This window comes from Nelumbo nucifera, chromosome 1 (assembly GCF_055504915.1).
Source record: "Nelumbo nucifera cultivar China Antique chromosome 1, China Antique-T2T, whole genome shotgun sequence".
NCBI classification, from domain to species: domain Eukaryota; kingdom Viridiplantae; phylum Streptophyta; class Magnoliopsida; order Proteales; family Nelumbonaceae; genus Nelumbo; species Nelumbo nucifera.
In genome coordinates, this window is record NC_142649.1 from 21,492,898 (window position 1) to 21,515,336 (window position 22,439).

General features: G+C 38.5%; 1 protein-coding gene across 2 annotated transcripts in view; it reads left to right on the plus strand.

Moving 5' to 3' along the window:
- Nucleotides 1-21,108, plus strand: part of LOC104605821 (auxilin-related protein 2) — a 35,006-nt gene extending 13,898 nt beyond the window's left edge. Inside the window, exons 2-9 of one of the 2 annotated variants that reach the window (XM_088895700.1) lie at nucleotides 403-805; nucleotides 947-2,098; nucleotides 2,179-2,317; nucleotides 2,421-2,518; nucleotides 2,701-2,766; nucleotides 2,876-2,965; nucleotides 14,433-14,609; nucleotides 20,606-21,108. In XM_088895700.1, coding sequence (XP_088751826.1) covers nucleotides 403-805; nucleotides 947-2,098; nucleotides 2,179-2,317; nucleotides 2,421-2,518; nucleotides 2,701-2,766; nucleotides 2,876-2,965; nucleotides 14,433-14,609; nucleotides 20,606-20,644 — 2,164 coding nt within the window. In that variant the 3' untranslated portion in view covers nucleotides 20,645-21,108. Of the gene's footprint in view, nucleotides 1-402; nucleotides 2,099-2,178; nucleotides 2,318-2,420; nucleotides 2,519-2,700; nucleotides 2,767-2,875; nucleotides 2,966-14,432; nucleotides 14,610-20,605 lie in introns of both variants that reach the window. The other variant, XM_010270735.3, reaches the window with a different exon arrangement.
- The last annotated feature ends 1,331 nt before the right edge of the window (nucleotides 21,109-22,439 follow it).

Genomic DNA, 22,439 nt, shown 5'->3' on the forward strand with positions numbered 1-22,439 from the left:
TGAAAAGGAATGAGACAATTGGTTTCTATATGTTCCGTGTATTGGGCTTTTAACGGAATGATACGTATTGGCTATATGTTGCAAAATTTTGAACCTTGGTTGAGACTATGTATCTTTATATGTATCTGAGAAACTATATGATAGATATTCGCTAAGGGCCAATGAAGTAATATATGTAAGGTTTTTATGTTTAAATAACTTATTTATGATCATATATACCTTGTACTTTATTGTTATTACTATATTTTTTGGGATTTATTTGAGTTTTTCGTCTGTATCTATGCATATCCAAAGCGTATCTCGATACGTTTCTTAAAATTGCCTTTCCGATACACTTTGTGTTTCTGGTACTTTAAACCTTGGTCTCAACTCCATCATGTACATGCATGTATTTTTGTGCAGAGGAACTTCAGAGACTAGTCAGCGTGAACAGCCTACTGTTCCTTCAACTAAACCTACTACCAGCATGATGGAAGATCCTTTTGTAGTTTTAGAATCAACTTCTTCTCCAGCATATTCATCATCAGACTTTTTTACTGATCCATTGGAACAAATGGGTAAGCCTAATAACACTGGAAGCATGAAAAGTGATCCTTCTGTTAGCAGGGGAGTATTTGATGATATAGATCCCCTTGATGGTCTGGGGAAGTCAGTGCCATTGTTTTCATCTGAGATGAATAGCATAGAGAGGGATAAAAGTCCTTTAAAGACAGGACCACATGTAAATTCTAAATATACTTCATCTGACAAAGAACCAACTGAGAAGTCTTCAGCAAAAGTCTCTGAGAACAACTCCCAGAAAAAGGTGCCTGTTGATAATTATCGGGATTCCCATCAAACCTTGTTTGACATTCCTACTGTTTCATCGGACTCTCATAAACCTGTTGGTCAGACTAGTTCTCGTACTTCACATGTGCATGCTAATTCTAATGAGACAAATCCTCAGGTTGATACATTTCCAAGATCTGAAGAAAATTCAGAAGCAGCTGATGAGGTATGGCTCACTGTCTCTGAGATTCCCCTTTTCACGCAACCTACAAGTGCTCCACCACCTTCAAGGCCCCCTCCTCCTAGACCATCTCAAGCTTCAAAGAGGGATAGAGGTTCATTTGCTGCTGTAAATACTAAAAAGGTTAATGAGTTCTCTTCTTTTCCACATTCCACTCAGAATTACCAGAGTTCCAAGCCAGTTCCTGATTCAGTGAAGAGTCAAAGTGTGTCTTCAATAGATGAACTTGAGGACTTTGCCATGGGCAGGCCCCGAAGTAATGCTGATGAACGTGCAGATATTCTTTCCAGTGAAGAAGAGGTTGAGGCAAATTCAGCTGCTGCTGCATCAGCTGCTGCTATGAAGGAAGCTATGGATAGGGCTGAGGCAAAATTCAAACAGGCTAGGGAAGTAAGGGAGCGAGAATTTGCTAAGGCTAGAAGTAGAGAAGCTGCACAGCAGGAAAAAGATGAAGCACGTGAACAGAGGGAAAGGGAGGAGAAAGAGCGAGAGCTCCGGGACCGTGAACGGGAACAGAAGGAAAGAGAGGAGAAAGAGAGAGAACAAAAGAGACTCCAAAGAGAGAGGGAGAGAGCTGTAGTGTTGAGAGCACAAGCAGAAGCACGTGAAAGGGCGGCAGCAGAAGCAAAGGAAAGGGCAGAAAGGGCAGCTGCTGAAGCTCGCCTAAAATCTGAAAGGGCTGCTGTTGAAAAAGTTAATCAGGAAGCACGTGAACGTGCAGGGCGGGCTGCAGTGCAGAGAGCACAAGCTGAAGCACGTGAGAGGGCAGCACCAGAAGCAAGGGAAAGAGTGGAAAGGGCAGCTGCAGAAGCCAGGGAGAAGGCAGCAACTGAAGCAAGGGATAGGGAAGCAAAAGAAAGGGCTGCTGTTGCAAGGGCAGAAGCAGAAGCACGAATTAGAGCAGAACGAGCTGCTGTTGAAAGGGCCGCTGCAGAGGCTCGAGAAAGGGCTGCTGTAGAGGCTCGACAAAGGGCAGCAGCAGCTGCTGCTGCAAAGGAGAATCAACAAAAGAATGAAAATGATCTGGAATCCTTTTTCAGTATGGGTGCTCGAGCAAACAGTGCTCAAAGGCCAAGGCCTACTGCTTCGGTAAGAAGATTTCTGTCACGTCAGAGTCATATTTGAACTAAGGTAGTAGATTGCACCACTGACTGTACTGTATATTTTAGGACACTCTTTTTGATACCCAATTCCAGAACCGGGGAGGTCCTGATGGAACAAGGAATGCATCATTTGGAACCTCATCCGGCATGAGGAAAGCATCTTCCACAACAAACATTGTTGATGACCTTACTTCAATTTTTGGAGGTAATCTTAATCTTGAAATCTGAGTTTCACATGTGAAGTTATTAGAATTTTCCTGGAGATAATTTTACAATTTTAATTGATTCAACTACTTTTATTTGGAAAGGCGCCCCATCATCTGGGGAATTTCAAGAAGTTGAAGGTGAAAGTGAGGAAAGACGGAAAGCCAGATGGGAGCGTCACCAAAGGACTCAAGAGCGGGCTGTATGGATTTTTCCTTTCTAATTTTGACTAGTTGGTTACTCTACCTTTCTATAAATAGTTGATAACAAAATATATGTTCTCATTCAGTGGGACTATTCTTCTCTAGAATGAGATATTATTTTGTTTACTTTTGAGTTCCATATTAGGCTCTGCAGTTTCTGATTGTTAAGTTGCATGTTCAGGCAAAGGCACTGGCTGTGAAGAATGAGCGTGACCTTCAAACTCAGAGAGAACAGGCAGAGAGACATGTAAGTTTTCCAAATTGGGTTTTGTGGGAGGAGTTGAGGAATGTGAGAGAAGAAAAGATTGTTTCTACAAGTCATTTGAAATAATTGCCATTATCTCAATCTGTTCCAGAGGATTGCTGAAACTTTGGATGTTGAGATCAAGCGTTGGGCTGCAGGGAAAGAAGGCAATTTGCGTGCTTTGTTGTCAACTTTACAATATGTAAGTTCATGTATTCTATACATTGTAGTTGGATGCTTGCAGGATTCAATTTCTATTAGCAGATATGTGGTGATCTGCCTCTTAAAGGAGACTATTTTTATGTTGGAATAAATCTTAGAGATACTCTTAATGCCTTGGATCATCATTATTATCATTTTTCGATAGTAAAAGTAAAAGCAAAGTTTCATTAGAAGAAAAATATTAGCATGTGGGTGAGCATTTTTACTGTAAAATAAACTTATCTCAACATAAACAAAAATTACACTAGTGTATCAATGATTCTCAATGACCAGGCCCACAAATGACCATAAATTGTCTGCAAGATCTTCTCTAGTAACATCCTTAAATTCTGAATTAGATAGAGACCATTCAACCATCTTTGAGCAGATATCAACAACTATCTTCCTTCTTGTTCTGCACCTATCTTTGAATATGTGTATGTTCCTTTCCAAACCCCAACAGACTGCAAACTGATACTCCCTAAGATTCTAGCTTTTTTACTACCTGAAACTGTTGGCCACTTTGAGAATATTCCCAATGGATAATTTGGACATGGTTTCTGTATATTAAATATCAGTTTGTATATTAAATATTTCCAATGGTCGTGCAAACCAACATATAATGGGAACCACAAACCTATTGACCGATTTCCCCCTTCCTGAATCTAAAAGAATAGGGCCTTCAAGTAATTGGCTTTCTCAGGTTTGATCTGATAATGATTGACCTACTAAATATCTATAGATATTATATAATATGTTTGTATAACCGCCAATTTCATTTATATTATACATATAAGTATGTCATGTTATGACTCCAAGGTCTTGGCAAGAGGTGTAGACGAGGAGGTTCAACCCCAGAGTAAGTTGTAAGATGGTGGATGTTGTGACTTTTGGTGTAGGTGGTGGTGCAACTGCCCAGGTGGAGAGGTCTGTCAATAAGGTGGGTGTTGTTGCAAAATGAGATATATAAGGGGGGTCCGTCAATAAGGTGGGTGGTTGCCCAAGCTGGAAGAGATTGAAGGTTGGATGGCTATGGACTGACATTGTTGGAGTACGTTGATGATCATGTCTTGGTTGAGTAAGCTTTTTGTTCATGCTGTCATCGGAAATGGAGGCATTGAACATCTTGAACAATGATTTCAGACTTTTCAGTTGTTGCCGAATTCACTTGGATAACTGTAATGTTTCATTTGGGCTGGTGATAGGCCCCCAATTAACTTTACGTATGCCAGGAAGGGGAAAGGTCAGCTTTCGGCTAAGGGGGGAAATAATTGAACATGGGGGCAATTATAGCTGGAGGGGGAATACGGAGAGTCTTGAGGCATTTATAGCTATGTCAGTTAGGAATAAGAAGAGTATGGGCATTTATAACTTGGCTAGCTGGGCATTTATTGAGGGAGTCAGTTATGTTGTGAGAAGAGTATAAGAAGGGGGTTTGGGGGATGGGGGAGATAGGCTTTTGTTGAGTGAAGAATACTGTGAGTGGTTGGGAGAGCCGGCGGTCTCTCGATGAACCGACCAACTGTTAATGTTCTTCTTTTCTTCTGAATGAATACTAGTTCCTTTGTTGATGTTCTAGTTGTGTGAATTCTGCTGTGAGTTTGAGAATTGTGTGTAAGGTTTCTGGGACCTCTCGATGAACCGACCTAACTAGTTGTGTGAATTCTAGTTAATGTTCTTCTTTTCAACACATGTGATGATGTGTTGATGGATTATGATGCACTCAAGGCTGTCCAAACGGGTTTAGGGACAGCTGCTGTAATTGTGAATGACAAGTCAACTGATATTGTGGATGCAATTGCTAGGCTCCCTTACTTCTATAAGCATGAAAGTTGTGGGCAGTGCACACCATGCAGGGAGGGGACAGGATGGCTGTGGATGATCATGGAGAGGCTGAAGGTTGGAAACGCAAAGCTGGAGGAAATAGACATGCTTCAAGAGGTGACAAAGCAGACACACCATCTGTGCATTGGGTGATGCTGCTGCTTGGCCTGTGCAGGGACATATCAGTGCGCGGTGTGCATCCATCCACTATGCCTAAAGTTACTGGTTTGGAAGTGCTTATTCATTGGCAGGGCCTACCTGATTTTGAAGATTCTTGGGAGCCTTTTGACTTGCTTCGAGACCAATTTCCTCATTTTAACCTTGAGGACAAGGTTAGACTTTGGGCAGCAGGTAATGATAGGCCCCCAATTAACTTTACGTATGCCAGGAAGGGGAAATGTCAGCTTTCGGCTAAGGGGGGAAATAATTGAACATGGGGTTAATTATAGCTGGAGGGAATAAGGAGAGTCTTGAGGCATTTATAGCTATGTCAGTTAGGAATAAGAAGAGTATGGGCATTTATAACTTGGCCAACTGGGCATTTATTGAGGGAGTCAGTTATGCTGTGAGAAGAGTATAAGAAGGGGCTTTGGGGGATGGGGGAGATAGGCTTTTGTTGAGTGAAGATTACTATGAGTGATTGGGAGAGCCGGCGGTATCTCGAAGAACTAACCAACTGTTAATGTTCTTCTTTTCTTCTGAATGAGTACCAGTTCCTTTGTTGATGTTCTAGTTGTGTGAATTCTACTGTGAGTCTGGGAATTGTGTGTCAAGTTTCTGGGACCTAACAACTGGTTAGGAAGCCAAACTGCCAAAGGCCATTTTTGGTGGTGGGTTAGATTCTTTGTCATTCTTATCTATGTTTAGTATTTGGTCTTTAAAGAAATCAAGGATGCATTGCCTGTCTTCATCAAAGCAGATGAAAAACAATCTTAGTTATTAGCTATCAGTGGAGTCAGCATGCTTGCTTATTTGGGGAGGATCTTTAGTGGTAATGTTCAAGACCTTGTATCTATTAGTTGATGCCTTGGTGGTGAAAGGGACATTCTTTGAATTCTGGTGGAAGGGGAAGCTAATAGACCTTGTATCTATTAGTTGATGTCTTGGGACTCATCCAGGTGATATTAGTAGTGTTGATAAGTTCAAATGAAGGTGATAAGGTTCAGGAAGATTCCTGAAAAAGTGGAGGTTGTTGTGGGGGAATCGGTATTTGAAATCCGCATTTGGCCTGAATCGCTGCCGACGGTCCGAAGTTGGATGTAGGAGATTCATGAGAATAATCAGTTCCGATTGCAGGGAAGGAGCTCGGAAATCTCTAACACAGTGGTCTTAGAAGACGAGGGAGAAAGCTCACTGCCGCAAGAGTTTCATAAAAGTTCACCGAGTTTCAAACTGCCACTAAGTAGCTTGCCAGAGGTCGATTGAGGGGAAGAAAGTGGTCGTGGGATCAATCTGATCCGTCCACAAGCAGTTCCTCTAGACGGCCAGGATCGTCCTTAGGTTGAGTGCTTTGAATCTTGCACGCCAAAGTTAATGAAGGGAAGAAGTGGGGGCTTTCCAAGGGTGGAGGATTTAAAAATTCTTATAAATCAGTGCATTAAAGAACTACACGTGGAGTCAGGCGTGGAGATCTCGAGGTTTAAGGGGAGGGAGGCTCGACAAGGGCCCGGCTTGGATTCCAAGGAAGATGAGGAGACTCAGATTTGGACTCAGGTTCCGGATCCAGGTCAAGCTAGTTTTAAGTCTTTACCTACCCGCTCTACTCAAATGGCGAAGAAACTTGAAGGTAAAATGTTTCTTAGTGAGCCTCGGTGGCCCATTGGTAGACAAACAGATTATAGTCTGGTTCGGTTGGAACTGACCTGGGTTAGTCTGCCATCCAAACAGCAGTTGAATCCAAGTGCTGGTTCTCCTCTAGACCACATTCCCAATCCTGATAATATGGAGATGGGTGGTCTAAGTCAAGCTGCTACTTCATCCCAAAAAGTTCGGTCTTCTTCAAAAAGTGCGTGGGAGATGGACAACAGGCGGCAACAAAGTCAAGAGCTGCCTTTGGTGCCAGTGGAAGAGACAGTGGAAGAGACTCCGTTGGTGGTGACCCCTATTGCGGTGGTGGGTAATGAGGTTCATAGTGGGAATGTGGAAAATTGTCTTGACCAATCCAAAGAGTTGGGAAATAGCAGTGGAAGCCTTGAGCAAATGAGGAGAAGCAACGGAGAAGTCTTGATAGGAAACAAGGGGAAAGCGAGTTCATTAGCCACGGAGGTAGGCAAGGATAGTAAGTCTGAAAATAATCAATCTTCTTGGGTGATATCGAAACTTCTGGGGCTGGGGACTTTTCTGGGAATATCGCTGGAGGGATGGAAGCTGATACTATTAAGTTCTTGGAAGGAATTGAACAAAGAGTGCTTATGGAGAAGGGAAAATTGGCAGCAAAAAAGGGGGATTAAAAACAAAGAGAAGTAGAGAAATGATGAGATTAACTTGGGGTCTGAATGATAAGGCGGGGAGCAGTGAAGGGGCTGCAAGGGGGTCAAAGAAGATGTGAGGTGTGGGTCCTCTTCTTTAGTTAATTCTTATGGAAGTGAAAATTCTTTCCTGGAATGTTAGAGGGCTGGGGTTGGGAAGGAGGAGGATGATGGTATGTGATTCTTTGAAGCAATCGAAGTCAAAGATTGTCTTGCTCCAAGAAACTAAGCCGGAGAGGGTTGATGCTGCTACAATCCGAAGTTTTTGGGGGGAGGGTCAGGTCAGATGGAAAGCCTTGGCTGCCTCGGGAAGTGCTGGTGGAATTGTGAGCCTTTGGGACCCCACTTTCTGTTCTTTGGTTTCTTGCAGAATTGGTAATTTCTCAATCACTTTGAGGCTGAAACTACAAGATGGAAAACTTATTCAAGTCACAAACGGTTATGGTCCTGTTGATTCTAATTTTCGGGTGGCTTTTTGGGCAGAATTATCAGATTTGAGAGACCCTCAGAACTGTCCTTGGGTAATTGGGGGTGATTTTAATGCAACTATTTCGGTGGATGAGAAGAATACAAGGGGTAGAAGAGCTGGTTCGATGAACATGTTTGCTGACTTCATAAATAGTATGGATCTAATGGACGTCCCAATTCAGGGTAATAGATTCACTTGGACCAATAACCAATCTGTCCCAACCCTGGTTAGGCTGGACAGATTCTTGGTTTCTTCAAACTGGGACGAATCCTTTCCTGATTTCAGACAGCTTACCCTTCCTAGACCGATGTCTGACCATAGCCCTATTCAGCTTGTTTGTGGTCTCCGTGAGACAGTCAAATCCCCGTTTAAGTTTGAAAACGCTTGGTTTGAGGAGGAAAATCTTATCCCCTTAATCAGCTCTGTGTGGAATGAGTTGCAAGTGGAGGGCTCTAGTTCTTTCGTTATGGCATCAAAATTAAAGGCTGTCAAGGGTAAACTAAAAATTTGGAGTAAGGAGAAGAATATGAAGTGGGTTACTGATAAGAAGGCTTTGTTGAGCACCATTGTTGAGATTGACAGAGCTGAAGAGGCGGGTCCCTTGTCTGAAGATCTGAGACTTAAGAGGTCAATTGCAAAAATCAGGTATGATAAGATGGCAGTTGAGGAAGAGAGGAAGTGGAGACAACGAGCTAAATCCATTTGGCTTAAAGAGGGGGATAAAAATACAAGGTTCTTTCACAAAATGGCAAATGCTCGTGCAAGGTTCTCTTCAATCAGTAAGCTGGTGTAGGAGGACAGGTGTGGTGAGTCTAGTTCTGAAGTTAAATCTGTAGCTACTTCTTTCTATAAGAACCTTTATAAAGAGAAGAGGATTCAGAGACCTTTTTCCTCCGAGCTCCAATTTAATAAATTAAATGAAGAGCAGAAAATCTGGTTAGAGAGACCATTCTCAGAAGAGGAAATTAAGGGTGCAGTAAAGAAGCTAGAAAATGATAAGTCACCGGATCCTAATGGGTTCTCTAATCTATTCTACTTAAAATGATGGGATATTGTGAGGAGTGATATGATGCAGGTGTTCTAGGCATTTGACACTAATGCTTCCTTTCAGAGAAGTCTGAATGCAACTTTCATCACTCTCATTCCGAAAATTGAGGGGGCTGTCAATATAAAGGACTTCAGACCCATTAGTCTCTTGCACAGTTTCTACAAAATCTTGGCTAAGGTTTTGGCTGAAAGAATGAAGTGTGTGTTGGGCAGTGTTATCTCTTGTAACCAAAGTGCTTTTGTCCTGGGTAGACAGATGGTTGAATCTATTCTCATTGCCAATGAACTGCTGGAGTCTAGAAGAAGAGAGGAGACCCCATGTGTTCTGTGCAAACTGGATATTGAAAAAGCTTATGATCATGTTAACTGGCACTACTTGGATCTGGTTTTGGAGAAAATGAATTTTGGGCAGCTTTGGAGAAACTGGATCAGAGTTTGTGTTAAGACTCCTAAGTTCTCCATCTTAGTTAACAAGCAAACAACGGGGTTTTTTGGAAGTTCAAGAGGTTTGAGGCAAGGTGACCCTCTCTCTCCCCTTCTCTTCATTTGTGTCATGGAAATTTTCACTCTTTAGCAAGAAGGCTGCTGAGAATGGGCTTTGGGAGGGCTTTGCAATTGCTTCGGGAAAAGAAAAAGTTAATATTCTTCAATTTGCTGATGACACCTTATGCTTTGTTGATGCTTCTCCAAATCAACTGGAGGTGGTGCTTGGAATTTTGAGTTGGTTTGAGGTGGTGTCTGGCCTCAAGGTAAACTTGAGTAAATCTCAGATTATCCTTGTAGGTCTTGTTACAAATCTAGAAGTTTGTGCAGAAGTTATGGCTTGTCAGACTGCTCATCTTCCAGTCAAGTACTTGGGGCTCCGTCTTGGAGCTAAATATACTTCCTCTCAGATTTGGAATCCAGTGGTTGAAAGAATGGAGAAGAAATTGGCTTCCTGGAAAGCTAAATACCTTTCTTTAGGGGGGAGAGTGATTTTGATTACGAGTACTCTTTCTAATATACCTACTTACTTCCTCTCCCTCTTTCCTATTTCTTCCAAAGTGGCTAACAGATTGGAGCAACTACAGAAAAATTTTCTCTGGAGAGGTTGGGAGGAGGAGAAGAAGGTTCATGCTGTAAACTGGGATCAAATGTGTCTTCCTAAGGAAGTTGGAGGTTTGGGAATAAGAAAATTGAAGAAATTCAATTCTGCCCTCCTGTGCAAATGGCTTTGGAGATTTGCAAATGAAAGAAATGCTTGGTGGAGAAAGCTGATTATGGACAAATATGGAGTGGATTGGGGTGATTGGAGATCCAATTCTCCTATTTCAAGAGGGATAAGCTCCATTTGGACAGGTATAATGAAGAATTCTAATTTATTTGAGGAAAGAATCGGTTACAACTTGGGAAATGGGGAAAGAATTAAATTTTGGAAAGACTCTTGGTGTTCTGAAGTGTGTCTGAAAGATGCCTTTCCTCTCTTGTATCAAATTTTTGTAAATCAGGACTCCTCGGTGGCTGAGAATTTCAATGTGGATGGTAACTCTTTCAGTTGGAATCTAACTTGTAGGAGGCGTCTCTTTGACTGGTAAATTGAGGAGTATGCAAATCTGTTGGGCCTGCTCCATAACCAGAGGGTTGACCCAAACATGGAGGATGCTTGGAGATGGAAATGGGAAGCTAATGGCAGGTTCTCTGTAAAGTCTATCTTCAGTAAGTTGATAAGTTCAGGTCAGGGAAACTTTCCGGCTAGGCATATTGGAACTCAATCAGTCCTTCTAAAGTGAAGTTTTTGCTCTGGACAATGGCTTTAAATAAATGTCTATCCAAAGTTAATCTAGTGAAACATGGCATACAGATTTCGGACATGTCATGTGGCTTGTGTGGTGGGGCAGTAGAAACTACTGAACATCTGGCCTTACATTGCCCAGTCTCGAATTATATTTGGAGGCATTTTCTTCAAGCTTTGGAAATCAGCTGGGTAATGCCAAATTCTGTGAAGGATCTGCTGTTGTGTTGGCAGATTGAGGGTCTCAGCAAGAAAGGTACCTTGGTTTGAAAGACTATCCCGGCTGCTGTGCTTTGGACTATCTGGATTGAAAGAAATAACAGAATTTTTCAGGGCAAAGCTAAATCTCCAGAGGAAATGGTGCAGAAAGCTGTGGGTAAACTTTTGTCCTGGATGTCGGCAACGGAGGTGTTTAAAAATCAGAATTTTAGTCTGTTGTTTAGATCTCAGAACTGGATGTATCTGTAATTTGTGGTGGCTCTAGGCAGCCTCTAATGGCCTAGGCTCCTTTGTACTGGTTCTTGATTTAATAAAATACCTTACCTTTTCCAAAAAAAAAAGTGTTGATGAGTTCCAACTTCATAGATTTGGTGATAGTGAGATTTTCAGGGAACATGGGAGTATCCACCATCATTCAGTTCCTCATAGTGAACATATGATGTACTTTAGTATTGGTGACAAGGCATAGAAGGTGGATATTAGGAGCTCTTTTTGGCTGCTACATTGATGTTGGGGAGGAGTGTGTAGGAGAAGACAAGATCTCTGGGTGTAGAGCCTGGTTGTGATGATATGGTCCAGTGTTTTAAAAGTGCAAGGGGCTTTTTGTGCCCAAGGCATATTAGGAGCTCTTTTTGGCTGCTACATTGATGTTGGGGAAGATTGTGTAGGAGAAGACAATGATCTCTGGGTGTAGAGCCTGGTTGTGATGATATGGTCCAGTGTTTTAAAAGTGCAAGGAACAAAGAAGTGCAAGGGGCTTTTCGTGCCCAAGGCACAAGGCAAGGTACATGCCTTTTTGAAGCAAGATGCAAAATTTTAAAATTTTCAAAATAAATGCAGAAAATTAAATAAATCTAAAATATGAAAATAGTATTAGTTAAAATGCACTTAAATTTCAAACTAAATGTTTTAAACAGGATATTAGCTCAAACCAAAATACATAAATATAAAACATGTTTAAGCATTAAACAATTCAAGCTCGTGAAACTTTCAATCTCTTTATTATCTTTCCTAGTCACATTACTTTGAATAGCTAATGTGACATTAAATATCTTGCGTTCCTAATTCTACACTCCACCTTTGTACCAAGACCCTTGAGGCAAGCCTAAACATGTACTTGCTAGGGTCTTAAATTCTTAGCCTATACATAAAAGATTGGTTTGTAATTTTAAGTATAGTCCCTATCTTTTAAAAAATGTCTTGTATCAAGAAAGATGAATGAACAACATTAGCAAAAAGGGCTAAGGTGCAAGGTGCACCAGGCACACTCCTTTTCAAAGGGGCTGCACTTGGACGGTTGGACCTAGGCAAGGCATATGCCTTTAAATGCACATTACCTATGTGCCTAGGCAGGTGCAACTTTTGAATTGTTCCACTTTTTAGGGGAATGCTGACATTCAAGTAGGTTTTGAATTGTGCTCCCAAACATGTTGAATTTAGAAGCTTGGAGGGGGGAGGGGTGCTTTTTCTTGAGCTTGGAGATTGGACCCAGGTTGGGTAAGCAGCTAGAGGCCCTCTCTACTAGAGTCAGTGTGGACAAACTGAAGGCCATTAGTAGCCCTGGGATGCTTAAGACCCACTGCATATTGGAGTATAATATGAAAGCATTTTCTTGAGGGCTATTTTATAAAACTCTAAGCCTTCCAAGGTTCATTCAAGACAATGGAAGAAGTGGATGTCCTCCCTTCTAAGGCTATGTTTTGGTGATAAAGTGGTTTGAGAAATAAGCACTTGTTGCACAAGTGCTTATTTTAACTACTTATTTTAACAACCACTTAATGCTGTTTGGTGACCCATTTGCCAAATCACTTATTGGGTTTTTTAAGCACTTATTGGGGTGGGGATGATGTTTGGTGAGCTATTTTCCCCACAAGTGTTTATTTTACCATAAATGGCAATTTTAGCCTTCATTTCACCCACACATATAAATGAAAAGAGATGGAAAGAAAAATGTAAAACGCATCTCAAAAATGCAATGAGAGATTTAAAAAAAAAGTAGGATAATAATTTTTATTCATATTAATAATAAAACAATAAATGAAATTTCGGTTTAATAAAAATATGTAGAAAACATCACAAATATGCAAAGAGATGGATACTACAAAAAAATACTACTTATTTCAGCATATTATTATTCATGTTAAAATTCAAGAAAAATTTCAGCAACCACATATTTCAGCATATTATTAACATAATCTTCAACAAAAATGGACCAAAAAAATACTAGAAACACCACAAGAATGCAATAAGAATTAAAAAAAGATATCACCGATCACATTAAAATTCCAAAAATAATGAAGCAAATTTCGGAATATGCAAGAACATAACAAAAAAATTAAATCAGTAATTACCTATTATTTGTGTAATATCCAACAAGAACGAGAAAAGAATTGTAGTTGTTCATACAAACTATTATAAAACCAAACACACATACAACATTGCATCATTTTTCAGTTCATATTACTGAAGAATCGAAAAAAAATGACTTTCACTAAAATATACAAGAAAAAGGGTAGAAACTCTGAAATGACCAAAGTAGTAGGACTAGGAAGGCTACCTATGGTCGCCAGCAAGTTTCAGGTGGGGTTTCTGTCCAAAATTTCAGATCTGGGAGAAATCACACAAGAAACAACTCAGATGTTAAAATACTTCAAAAAACAAAGAAAATTGAGTTTCGAACGAAGATGAACGTCTGGAAATGCAAAACTACCCACCCACCGGTCAATTTCACTCTGGTGAAGTCGTTGCAGGTTGTCCTCTAAACTCTTGCCGCCGCTGCCCTGCTCGAACTGGGCGAATGGAGAAGACATTGGTTTCCATTGACGGGGGGGGGGGGGGGGGGTAGTTTGGGCATTTCAAAAAATTTTAAGGGATTGGACCATCCCAGAATTTTTGAATAAGCATATTGAACAAGTGCTTAAAGAAAGCCACCTTGGGGCTGCTTATTTGTTAAGTGCTTTTTTTGAAAATAAGCACTTATACCTGACATTTACCAAACAGGTATAAGTGCTTATTTTTCACTTAATGTGTGGTCTCAGCACTTCTTTTAAGTACTTATAAGAAGTGAAACCAAACAGGGCCCAAATCTTTTGTTTGGAGTGGAGGTAGAACTTGGCTGTGGTCAGAGCAGGATCTCAAGGAGGGAAAAGATCCTTCATCTGGAATGGTAAATGAGACTTAGTTGAAGTGGGCAAGGATAATGAAACGACTGATGAGGAATTTCAAATTGATGAAATGCACCTAGCATGTCAAAACTTTCCATTGGATCTAGTATTTTGAGTTGGCTAGTATCTTATTTTGTCATTCCACTATCAGGGGTAATATTCTCTGTTAAATAGTGAATCCTCAACTCCAAGGGAAAGAAACAATGAATTGTCACCTTACATCTTGTGAAAGGACCAGCAGTTCACTTCTCGAGGAAGTGTAATTGTTTGATTTTCAGTTTGCATCATGAGAATGTCAGGCTAAGTCCTACAATTTCTCATGTACAAGTTTTCTGATCTTGTTTCATTTTGAGTTTTGGTTGATGCTTTACTACGATTTGCCAAATTGGTTAATCATATAAAAATTGTCACAAGTGAGGGTAGAGTTTATTTTTATTTAAGGATCATTTGTAGACCCATTATTTTTTATGTAAGCTGATCTCCATTATCCATTGAATGATTAACAGGTGCTTTGGCCGGAATGTGGTTGGCAGCCAGTTTCTTTGACTGATTTGATTACATCTGCCTCAGTTAAAAAGGTTTATAGAAAGGCTACCTTGTTTATCCATCCCGATAAGGTGCAGCAGAAAGGTGCCAATCTTCAACAAAAATATATAGCAGAGAAGGTGTTTGACCTTCTTAAGGTACACCATTAATCTTAAGTGAATTCCATTATGTAATTTATACATAATTCTGCATTAGTATAGTTTGGACATAGAAGACATAATAGATGAAAGGTTGCATTGATATATTTTTCTTATACTATGTAATTTATTTGCAAAGTTTTAAAGTGCTCTGGGAAAGTGGTTCTACATATGATAAAAACGCACATCAGGTTTAGAAGCATATCATCTAAATGGTGCTACTTCTTACAGAAGAATCTTAATCCTTTATAATGTCGATATCTGCTATGTTGCATATATAATGTATAATCATCATCCAGACCTTGAACCAAGGAGAATTGTTTAACTGAAAATTGTAATGTAAATTTATGCTCCAACTGACATTATCATTTTGTGCATGGACATGAGATCCATTCCTTCAAATAAAGTTGTCTTCTTCAATATAAGTGTTTTGTCTAGATTTTATAAGAACATTGAAATGTCAGAAAATACAGTGAAAAGTTGGAAAAAAAATACCAAACTAACATGTCACATTTTAATGTTTCATCATTATTATTTAAGCTTTGTCCCAAACATTGTTTAGAAAACCCAGACTGGACTGGCCGGTTGGGCCATGATTTGGGCCTCTAGCTGGTTTGGTTATACCCAGAAAACCACTAAAAGCCAGCTGACTGGCTGGTTTAACTGGGTAACTTACGAACTGGTCCCGGTAGATAGAAACTTCAAAATGGTAATGACAAGACTTAAACCCAAGACCTCTTATTTATGTGTATTACCTTGTTACCATTAATCTGTCTCTTGCATTTATTTGTGCCTCTTTAATGTATATATTGCTTTAACACACATATTTTAAAGAAACTATGAATTATGAAACTTAAACCCTGGTAATTTATTTTAAAAACTCAAAAGCTAGCTGTTGAGTTGGGCCGATTTCTAGTTATTGGGCCCAGTTATTTAGCTCTTATTTTTAAGTTGTTTAAGTTAGGAAGTTGTTGGGCTTTAGGCCCATTAGCTTATGTTTTTAAGTTGTGACTATTCAATTACTTTAGTAGTCGCCCTACTAAGGGCATTCTTGTAATCTCTTATTCTTCAGTTCTAGTTCGGTTTTGGGGTGATGCAGTTCTCACAGCAGTATTTTTTATTAACAGGGTGCCCTCTCGTATACTTGGATTCAGCACCCCATTCAGTTTCCTTTTTCCTGAGGGGGAGATGTTTCATATTCCTCTCAGGGTGTTTGGGTGTCTCTGGGAGTCGGTATGTTACTATGGATGTCACATTTTTTGAGTCCATATACTTCTTGAAGAATCCTTCTCAGGGGGAGTGTTTTGAGGAAGTGATGAGCAGTCTATCCCTCTTCCAATTCCAATTCTTATGTCCACTCCTATGCCTGATCATCCTATGTCACTTACCTTACCACCTCCCTTGCGTCCTGCTTCTCAATGTTACTCACGACAGAGACTTCACAGGGAGGTTGATTCCACTACAGCAGAACTCACATCACTTTCTGCCGTTTCCTTGGAGACTCCAAATTTAGCTGACACGGATTCAGGTATTCCTCTTGATCCCTCTACTGTTTCAGTTCCCATTGATTCTACCAACCCCATTACAGATAACGTGGACCTTCCTATTGCTCTTAGAAAAGGGAAGAGAAAGTGGGCTACTCATTGTATTTCACAGTACCTATCCTACAATGGATTTTCTCCTTCCTATCGAGCTTTCTTTCATCTCTTGACTCTGTCTATACCCAAGGGTGTCAATGAGTCTCTCTCCAAACCTAAGTGGAAGGCAACTATGCAAGAAGAGATGGAACCTTTAATCAAGAATCAAACATGGGAGATTGTGGACTTACCAGAGGGCAAGGAGACTGTTGGATGCAGATGGGTTTACACAGTCAAATATAAGGCAGATGGAAGTATAGAAAGGTACAAGGCCAGACTTGTTGCAAAAGGGTGCACACAGACCTATGGCATTGATTAACTTAGAGACCTTTGCACCAGTTGCAAAGATGACCTCTGTTCGGATACTTCTTTCTCTTGCTACCACATACTCTTGGCCCCTGTTTCAACTTGATGTGAAGAATGCTTTCCTAAATGGAGATCTGTAAGAGGAAGTGTATATGGATCTTCATGTTGGTTTCTACAATGATGCTGAAAAGGGAAAGGTATGCAGACTTAAGAACTCACTTTATGGCTTAAAGCAATCTCCCAGAGACAGGGTAGTATCGATACGATACGAGTTTCGGTTGTACTGTATCGGCTCTTAGAAACGGCTGAAATTCTATTTTTTTTAGTTTTTTTTTCAAATTTTGGGTTTTTGTGAAGCTTTTAGCATGCTTTTTATTATTAAAAAAAATTGGGGGTTCGAAACACCTGGAAACAGACAGGTGTTTCGGACTGTATAGTTTTCAAAAGATACGATACGATCGATACTTTGAACCTTGCCCAAAGCATGGTTTGACAAGTTCAAGAAGGCCTTGGTTGCTCTTGGCTACACTCAGACTCAATCTGACCATACATTGTTTGTGAAGCGGAGGGGATCTTTGGTGTCAATCCTAATTGTTTGTGGATGATATTGTTGTCACAGGGAATGATCTAAGTGAGATTGATTGCCTGAAGAAGAATCTACACAAAGAATTTGAAATTAAGGATCTTGGAGAATATAGATACTTCTTAAGCATTGAAGTTGCAAGATCAAAACATGGAATTTTTATCTCTTAGAGGAAGTATGTCTTGGTTCTTCTACAAGAAACAAGGAAGCTTGGAACAAAGGCAATCAGTACTCCTATTGATCGGAATCACAGAATTAATGCATCAGAAGGTGAGCCACTAAAGGACATTGGGAGATATCAGAGACTTGTGGGGCGACTGCTATACTTGTGTATGACAAGACCAGACATTTCCTATGCAGTAAGTGTGGTAAGTCAATACATGCATGGTCCACGAGTCCAACATTGGGAGGCTGTGGACAGGATTCTTGCTTATCTAAAGGGACACCCGGGCAGAGGCATATTGTTTGCTGATCATGGACAGTTGAAACTAAAGGCTTATACAGATGCAGATTGGGCAGGATGCTTTGATGACAGGAGATCTACTTCAGGAGTATGCACCTTTGTTGGGGGTAACCTTGTTTCATGGAAGAGTAAGAAACAAACAATGGTGGCAAGATCAAGTGCTAAAGCTGAATACAGGGCCATGGCACATGGAGTATCAGAACTTCTCTGGATTTGTTCCTTGTTAGGAGAGATTGGTGTATAGGCAGAAGAACCTATGATGTTGTATTATGATAACCAGGCAACAATCAACATTGCCCATAACCCAGTTCAGCATGACCAGACAAAGCACATTGAAGTGGATAGACATTTCATCAGAGAAAGGGTGACTTTTGGGGAAGTTTGTCTCCCATACATTGCTTATGAGCTACAGCTTGCTGATGTTCTCACAAAAGGTGTTGCAAGGAACAAGCTGGAGCATGATCTACACAAGTTGGGAATGTGACATTTACTCCCAACTTGAGGGGGAGTGTTGAGTTGGGCCGATTTCTAGTTATTGCGTCCAGTTATTTAGCTCTTATTTTTAAGTTGTTAAGTTAGGAAGTTGTTGGGCTTTAGGCCCATTAGCTTATGTTTTTAAGTTGTGACTATTCAGCTATTTTAGTAGCCGCCCTACTAAGGGCATTCTTGTAATCTCTTATTCTTTTAAGTTAAGTATAAAATATAATGAGGGATTGGCGGCCAGAAACAATTCAATTCCGGTTGACATCTTACTCTTTCTTTCTTCTCTTTTCTTCTCTACTGCTGAAACTCTTCATCTTCTTCTTCTTTCTTTTCACAAAGAATTCATCTAGATTTGCAAACAGTGATTTCTACTCTATCCATCTATCCACCACATGGAGTGTAATAATATTTGTAGAAACATATTATACGTAGTATTTATATGACTACAAAATATATATGCTTATGCCATGTCATCACGGTTCGACCTTCGGTTTGACTGGTTGAACCTCTAACCCATGAACCTCTCCCTTTTCTAGTTGTATTCCAGGTCCGGTTCTTTGAACATTGGTCCCCACTATATGTTGTCAGTAACATGAATCCTGTTTTGCCATTTCATTCTTTCTGTTCAGTGCCATATCTGTCATCAAGTTATAGGTGCTTACATTACTATTTCCACCCAAGTCCTTTTTGGTCTGACTGACACAAGCTCTTCTAGCCTCTTCAACTTGTAACAGATCACTTTTTCTAATGGGTGTTGTAGATGGTCTTCCATGCACGTGACCAAAGCACATAAATCTACTCTCATCTTGTCAGTTATCACCTATTGGAGCTACTACTAATTTCCTTTGTATGACTTCATTTCTGACCCTATCCTTTTCTGTTTTACCACTCATCCATCTAAGCATTGCATTTCTGCCACTCATTTCTTAAACATGTCGTTTCTTAACTACCCAACACTCTGCTCCATACACATAGTTGGCCTTAACAGCTGTTTTATAGAATCTTCTTTCTAGCTGAAGTGGTATCCACCTATCATATAAGACTCAGGATGGATTACCAAAAAAAAAAGACTCAGGATGTACCCCTCCATTTTTCTCATCCTGCTATAATTTTATGAGCTACATAATCCTCAATATCCCCTTTGTTATGAATTATTGAATCAAGGTAATGGAAGAGGTCACATCGAGTTATCTATTGGTCTCCAATCCCAAGTGTACCCCTCCATTTTTCTCATTCTGCTCTAATTTTATGAGCTACATAATCCTCAATATGTTTAATCAATTTCATCTATGATCAAGGTTCAATATATCGATACAGCTTGATATGCCGGAACATGCATATCGGGGATTTGACCAACATACTTCCTATTTTCTTAGTTCTGTTTTTTTTTTTTTTTAAATTTACAAGGGGTCAGTCTATGCATGGCCTATCCCTGATTATATTAAAATTTTAAAATATTTAATATTTCGTTTATTGGGGTGGGATCAATACGATACGGTACATCCAATACGTGACAAAATTTTGAACATTGTCTATGACTAATGTAAATAAATAAGGATTAAGCAGTGACACTTGGTGAAGACCTATTGTAACTGCAAAATCTGATATCTGTCTTACAGTTTTAATGTTGGCTTTTGCAATTTGCACCCTTGTACGTCAATTAGCTCCATATGCCTACTTGGGACTCTTTTTCCATAGCCTACCATATTACCTCCTCGGGGACTCTATCATATGCTTTTATGTAAATCAATGAAAACCATATGTTCTTCCCTCTAAAAATGTCTCAATAGATGTTAGATGCATACTAAATAGTAGAACTTTATCGTGCAGTTTTGTCGATTTATGGTGTACTGTAACAACATCTGAAAGTACTCATAAATTACAACAATAGATATTGTTATTTTTGTTTATAATTTGCATTAAAGTCTCTTATTTATTTGTTTATTATTTAATATAAAGTTATCCATTTCTTACTTTTCTTGAAGTCATTTTGTAGCTACATGCCTTGGTTGAAGTTTCACATATTTATACTATGAATATAATATTTCCTTTGCAGGAATTGGATTCTTGAAATGTGCATTAAAATTGTCTGAAATTTATTGTTTTTTTATAATAAAATAATATAAAATTTTATTAAAAAAGAAAAAGAAAATACAAAGGAAGGTGACCGGCGGTCACCTGAAAGAAGAAAGAAACAAAACTCCACCTTCAAAAACCTTCCCCAACTCGTACAAGACTACAAACACAAAAACCAAAACAAACCAACCAACTCCCACTAAGCTGATGTTTGTTCCGAGAAACATTAATTTCTAGTGCTGTTGAGATGGAAACAATTTGGTGGAAATGAATCAGTTTCAGTGGAAGCTATAAACATGGGTAGTGTTCAGTTTGCCCGTTATTATGCTTTATTTCTACAAAACCACAAATGCTTGCCAAACTGCAATTAGCTGAAGTGTCATCAATGTTTTTATCTTTTTTGAAATGTCACATTTTGTTGGCTAATTATTTAACGTAATTGAAACAGGAAGCATGGAACAAGTTCAACTCAGAGGAGCTCTTCTAAATTCCTTCTACTCTTTCATTCCAAGCCACTTTATTAGGAAAGTTGCATGAATTATACAGAGGAGCGTTGGAGTTGCATTAGATGATGAGGAATTACTCTGCTGCGGCTTGGTGTCATCAAAAAGGCTTCATTCCTACACTACCGCACTTCAAGGAACGTAAAGTCCTCTTGTTTGTTATGTTTCTGTAAATTGATCTTACTCGAGAAATGTATGAATTTTGAAGCTACTGTCTGTATGTGAAAATTGGAATGGCTGATTAGTGTAGAGTATTATTGGCCATACTGATTGTCATACACGCTCATGCCTGATTTAGGCAGTCTGTTTAGTTTCTTCTATGATAATTCTTTTCCTTTTTTTTTTCTTTTTTTTGGGGGTTGTATCGGTTGAATGAATACCAACATTTTTATTGGTGTCTTATTATATCAAAATGGACACCTGCAATTTATATTTCTTGAGTTGTGAAGTTGAGTGCAATTCAAACCCTTTTAATTGCTTATTCTAATTTTAAGAGGTAAATTTATAATTAGCCTTAGATTAGATGCGCGTGCACACACACACACACACACGTAATTACCCATTAAACCAATATTGAAACAACATAGGATAAATTGTCTCTAACAACCACTGGATAAAGAAAGTGAGATTTGCTTTTCTAATGTCTAGTTAAGTGGCACCATTATCATTCACTTTCTCCTAAATTATCTCTCATTCTTATCTATTTATCCACTCTTCCACTTTTTATCTATATCTATTTAAAGAAGGTATGAATTAAAAAAAATTAAGAATTATAATAACTTTAAAATATTTATTAAAAACACAAAAATAATTATAATAGATTTAATAGTTTTATATTTTAAAAAATTTCATCCCAAAATTATGTACTAACAATATAAATTAGGATTTTACGGATTATTCAATTTAAATTTTATTCAAATAATAAAAATTTAACATCGAAAAAAAATAAAATATTATTTCAATATTTCATTAAGTAAATATCTTAAATAACAAAATATAAAAATAGCAAAATAATTATATAAAAAATATTTAATATTATGTAATGACTTTAAATTAAATTAAATTCAATAATGAAAATTACTTTAAATATTATATATATATATATATATATATATAATAAAACAATGAAGTCTAGAAATTTTCTCCCTTTTTGAATTTTTTATTTTTTTAATTCCATGTCATTTTTTAAACAACCAATGAGATGCACTTTCCCAATAACCTAAATAATCTATTTTCCTAAAATTTCTCATAAACTACCTCCCCCACTATCCCCCACTTTCTCCAAATTATCTCTAATTCCTATTTATCTTCTAAATTATCTCTAATATCTATTTATCTTCAAAATTATCTCTAATTCATTAAGGATTTTCTCTCCTAAATTATCTCTAATTCCTATTTATCTTCTAAATTATCTCTAATATCTATTTATCTTCAAAATTATCTCTAATTCATTAAGGATTTTCTCTCCTAAATTATCTCTAATTCCTATTTATCCTCTTCCCTAATTTTTATCTATATCTACCTAAAGAAAGTTTGGATTAAAAAATTTAAGAACTAACAATTTAAAACACAAAAACTTATATAAATATTATAACAAAATTATATATAACTTTAAAATATTTACTTAAAACACAAAAAACTTAATTTTATTTTTTTATAAAATATATCATGAAATTATGTACTAACAATTTGAATTAAGTTTTTCTGAATTATCAATTTAAATGTTTTTCAAATATTTAATAATATGTAATAGCTTTATATAAATAAAATTCAAATAAA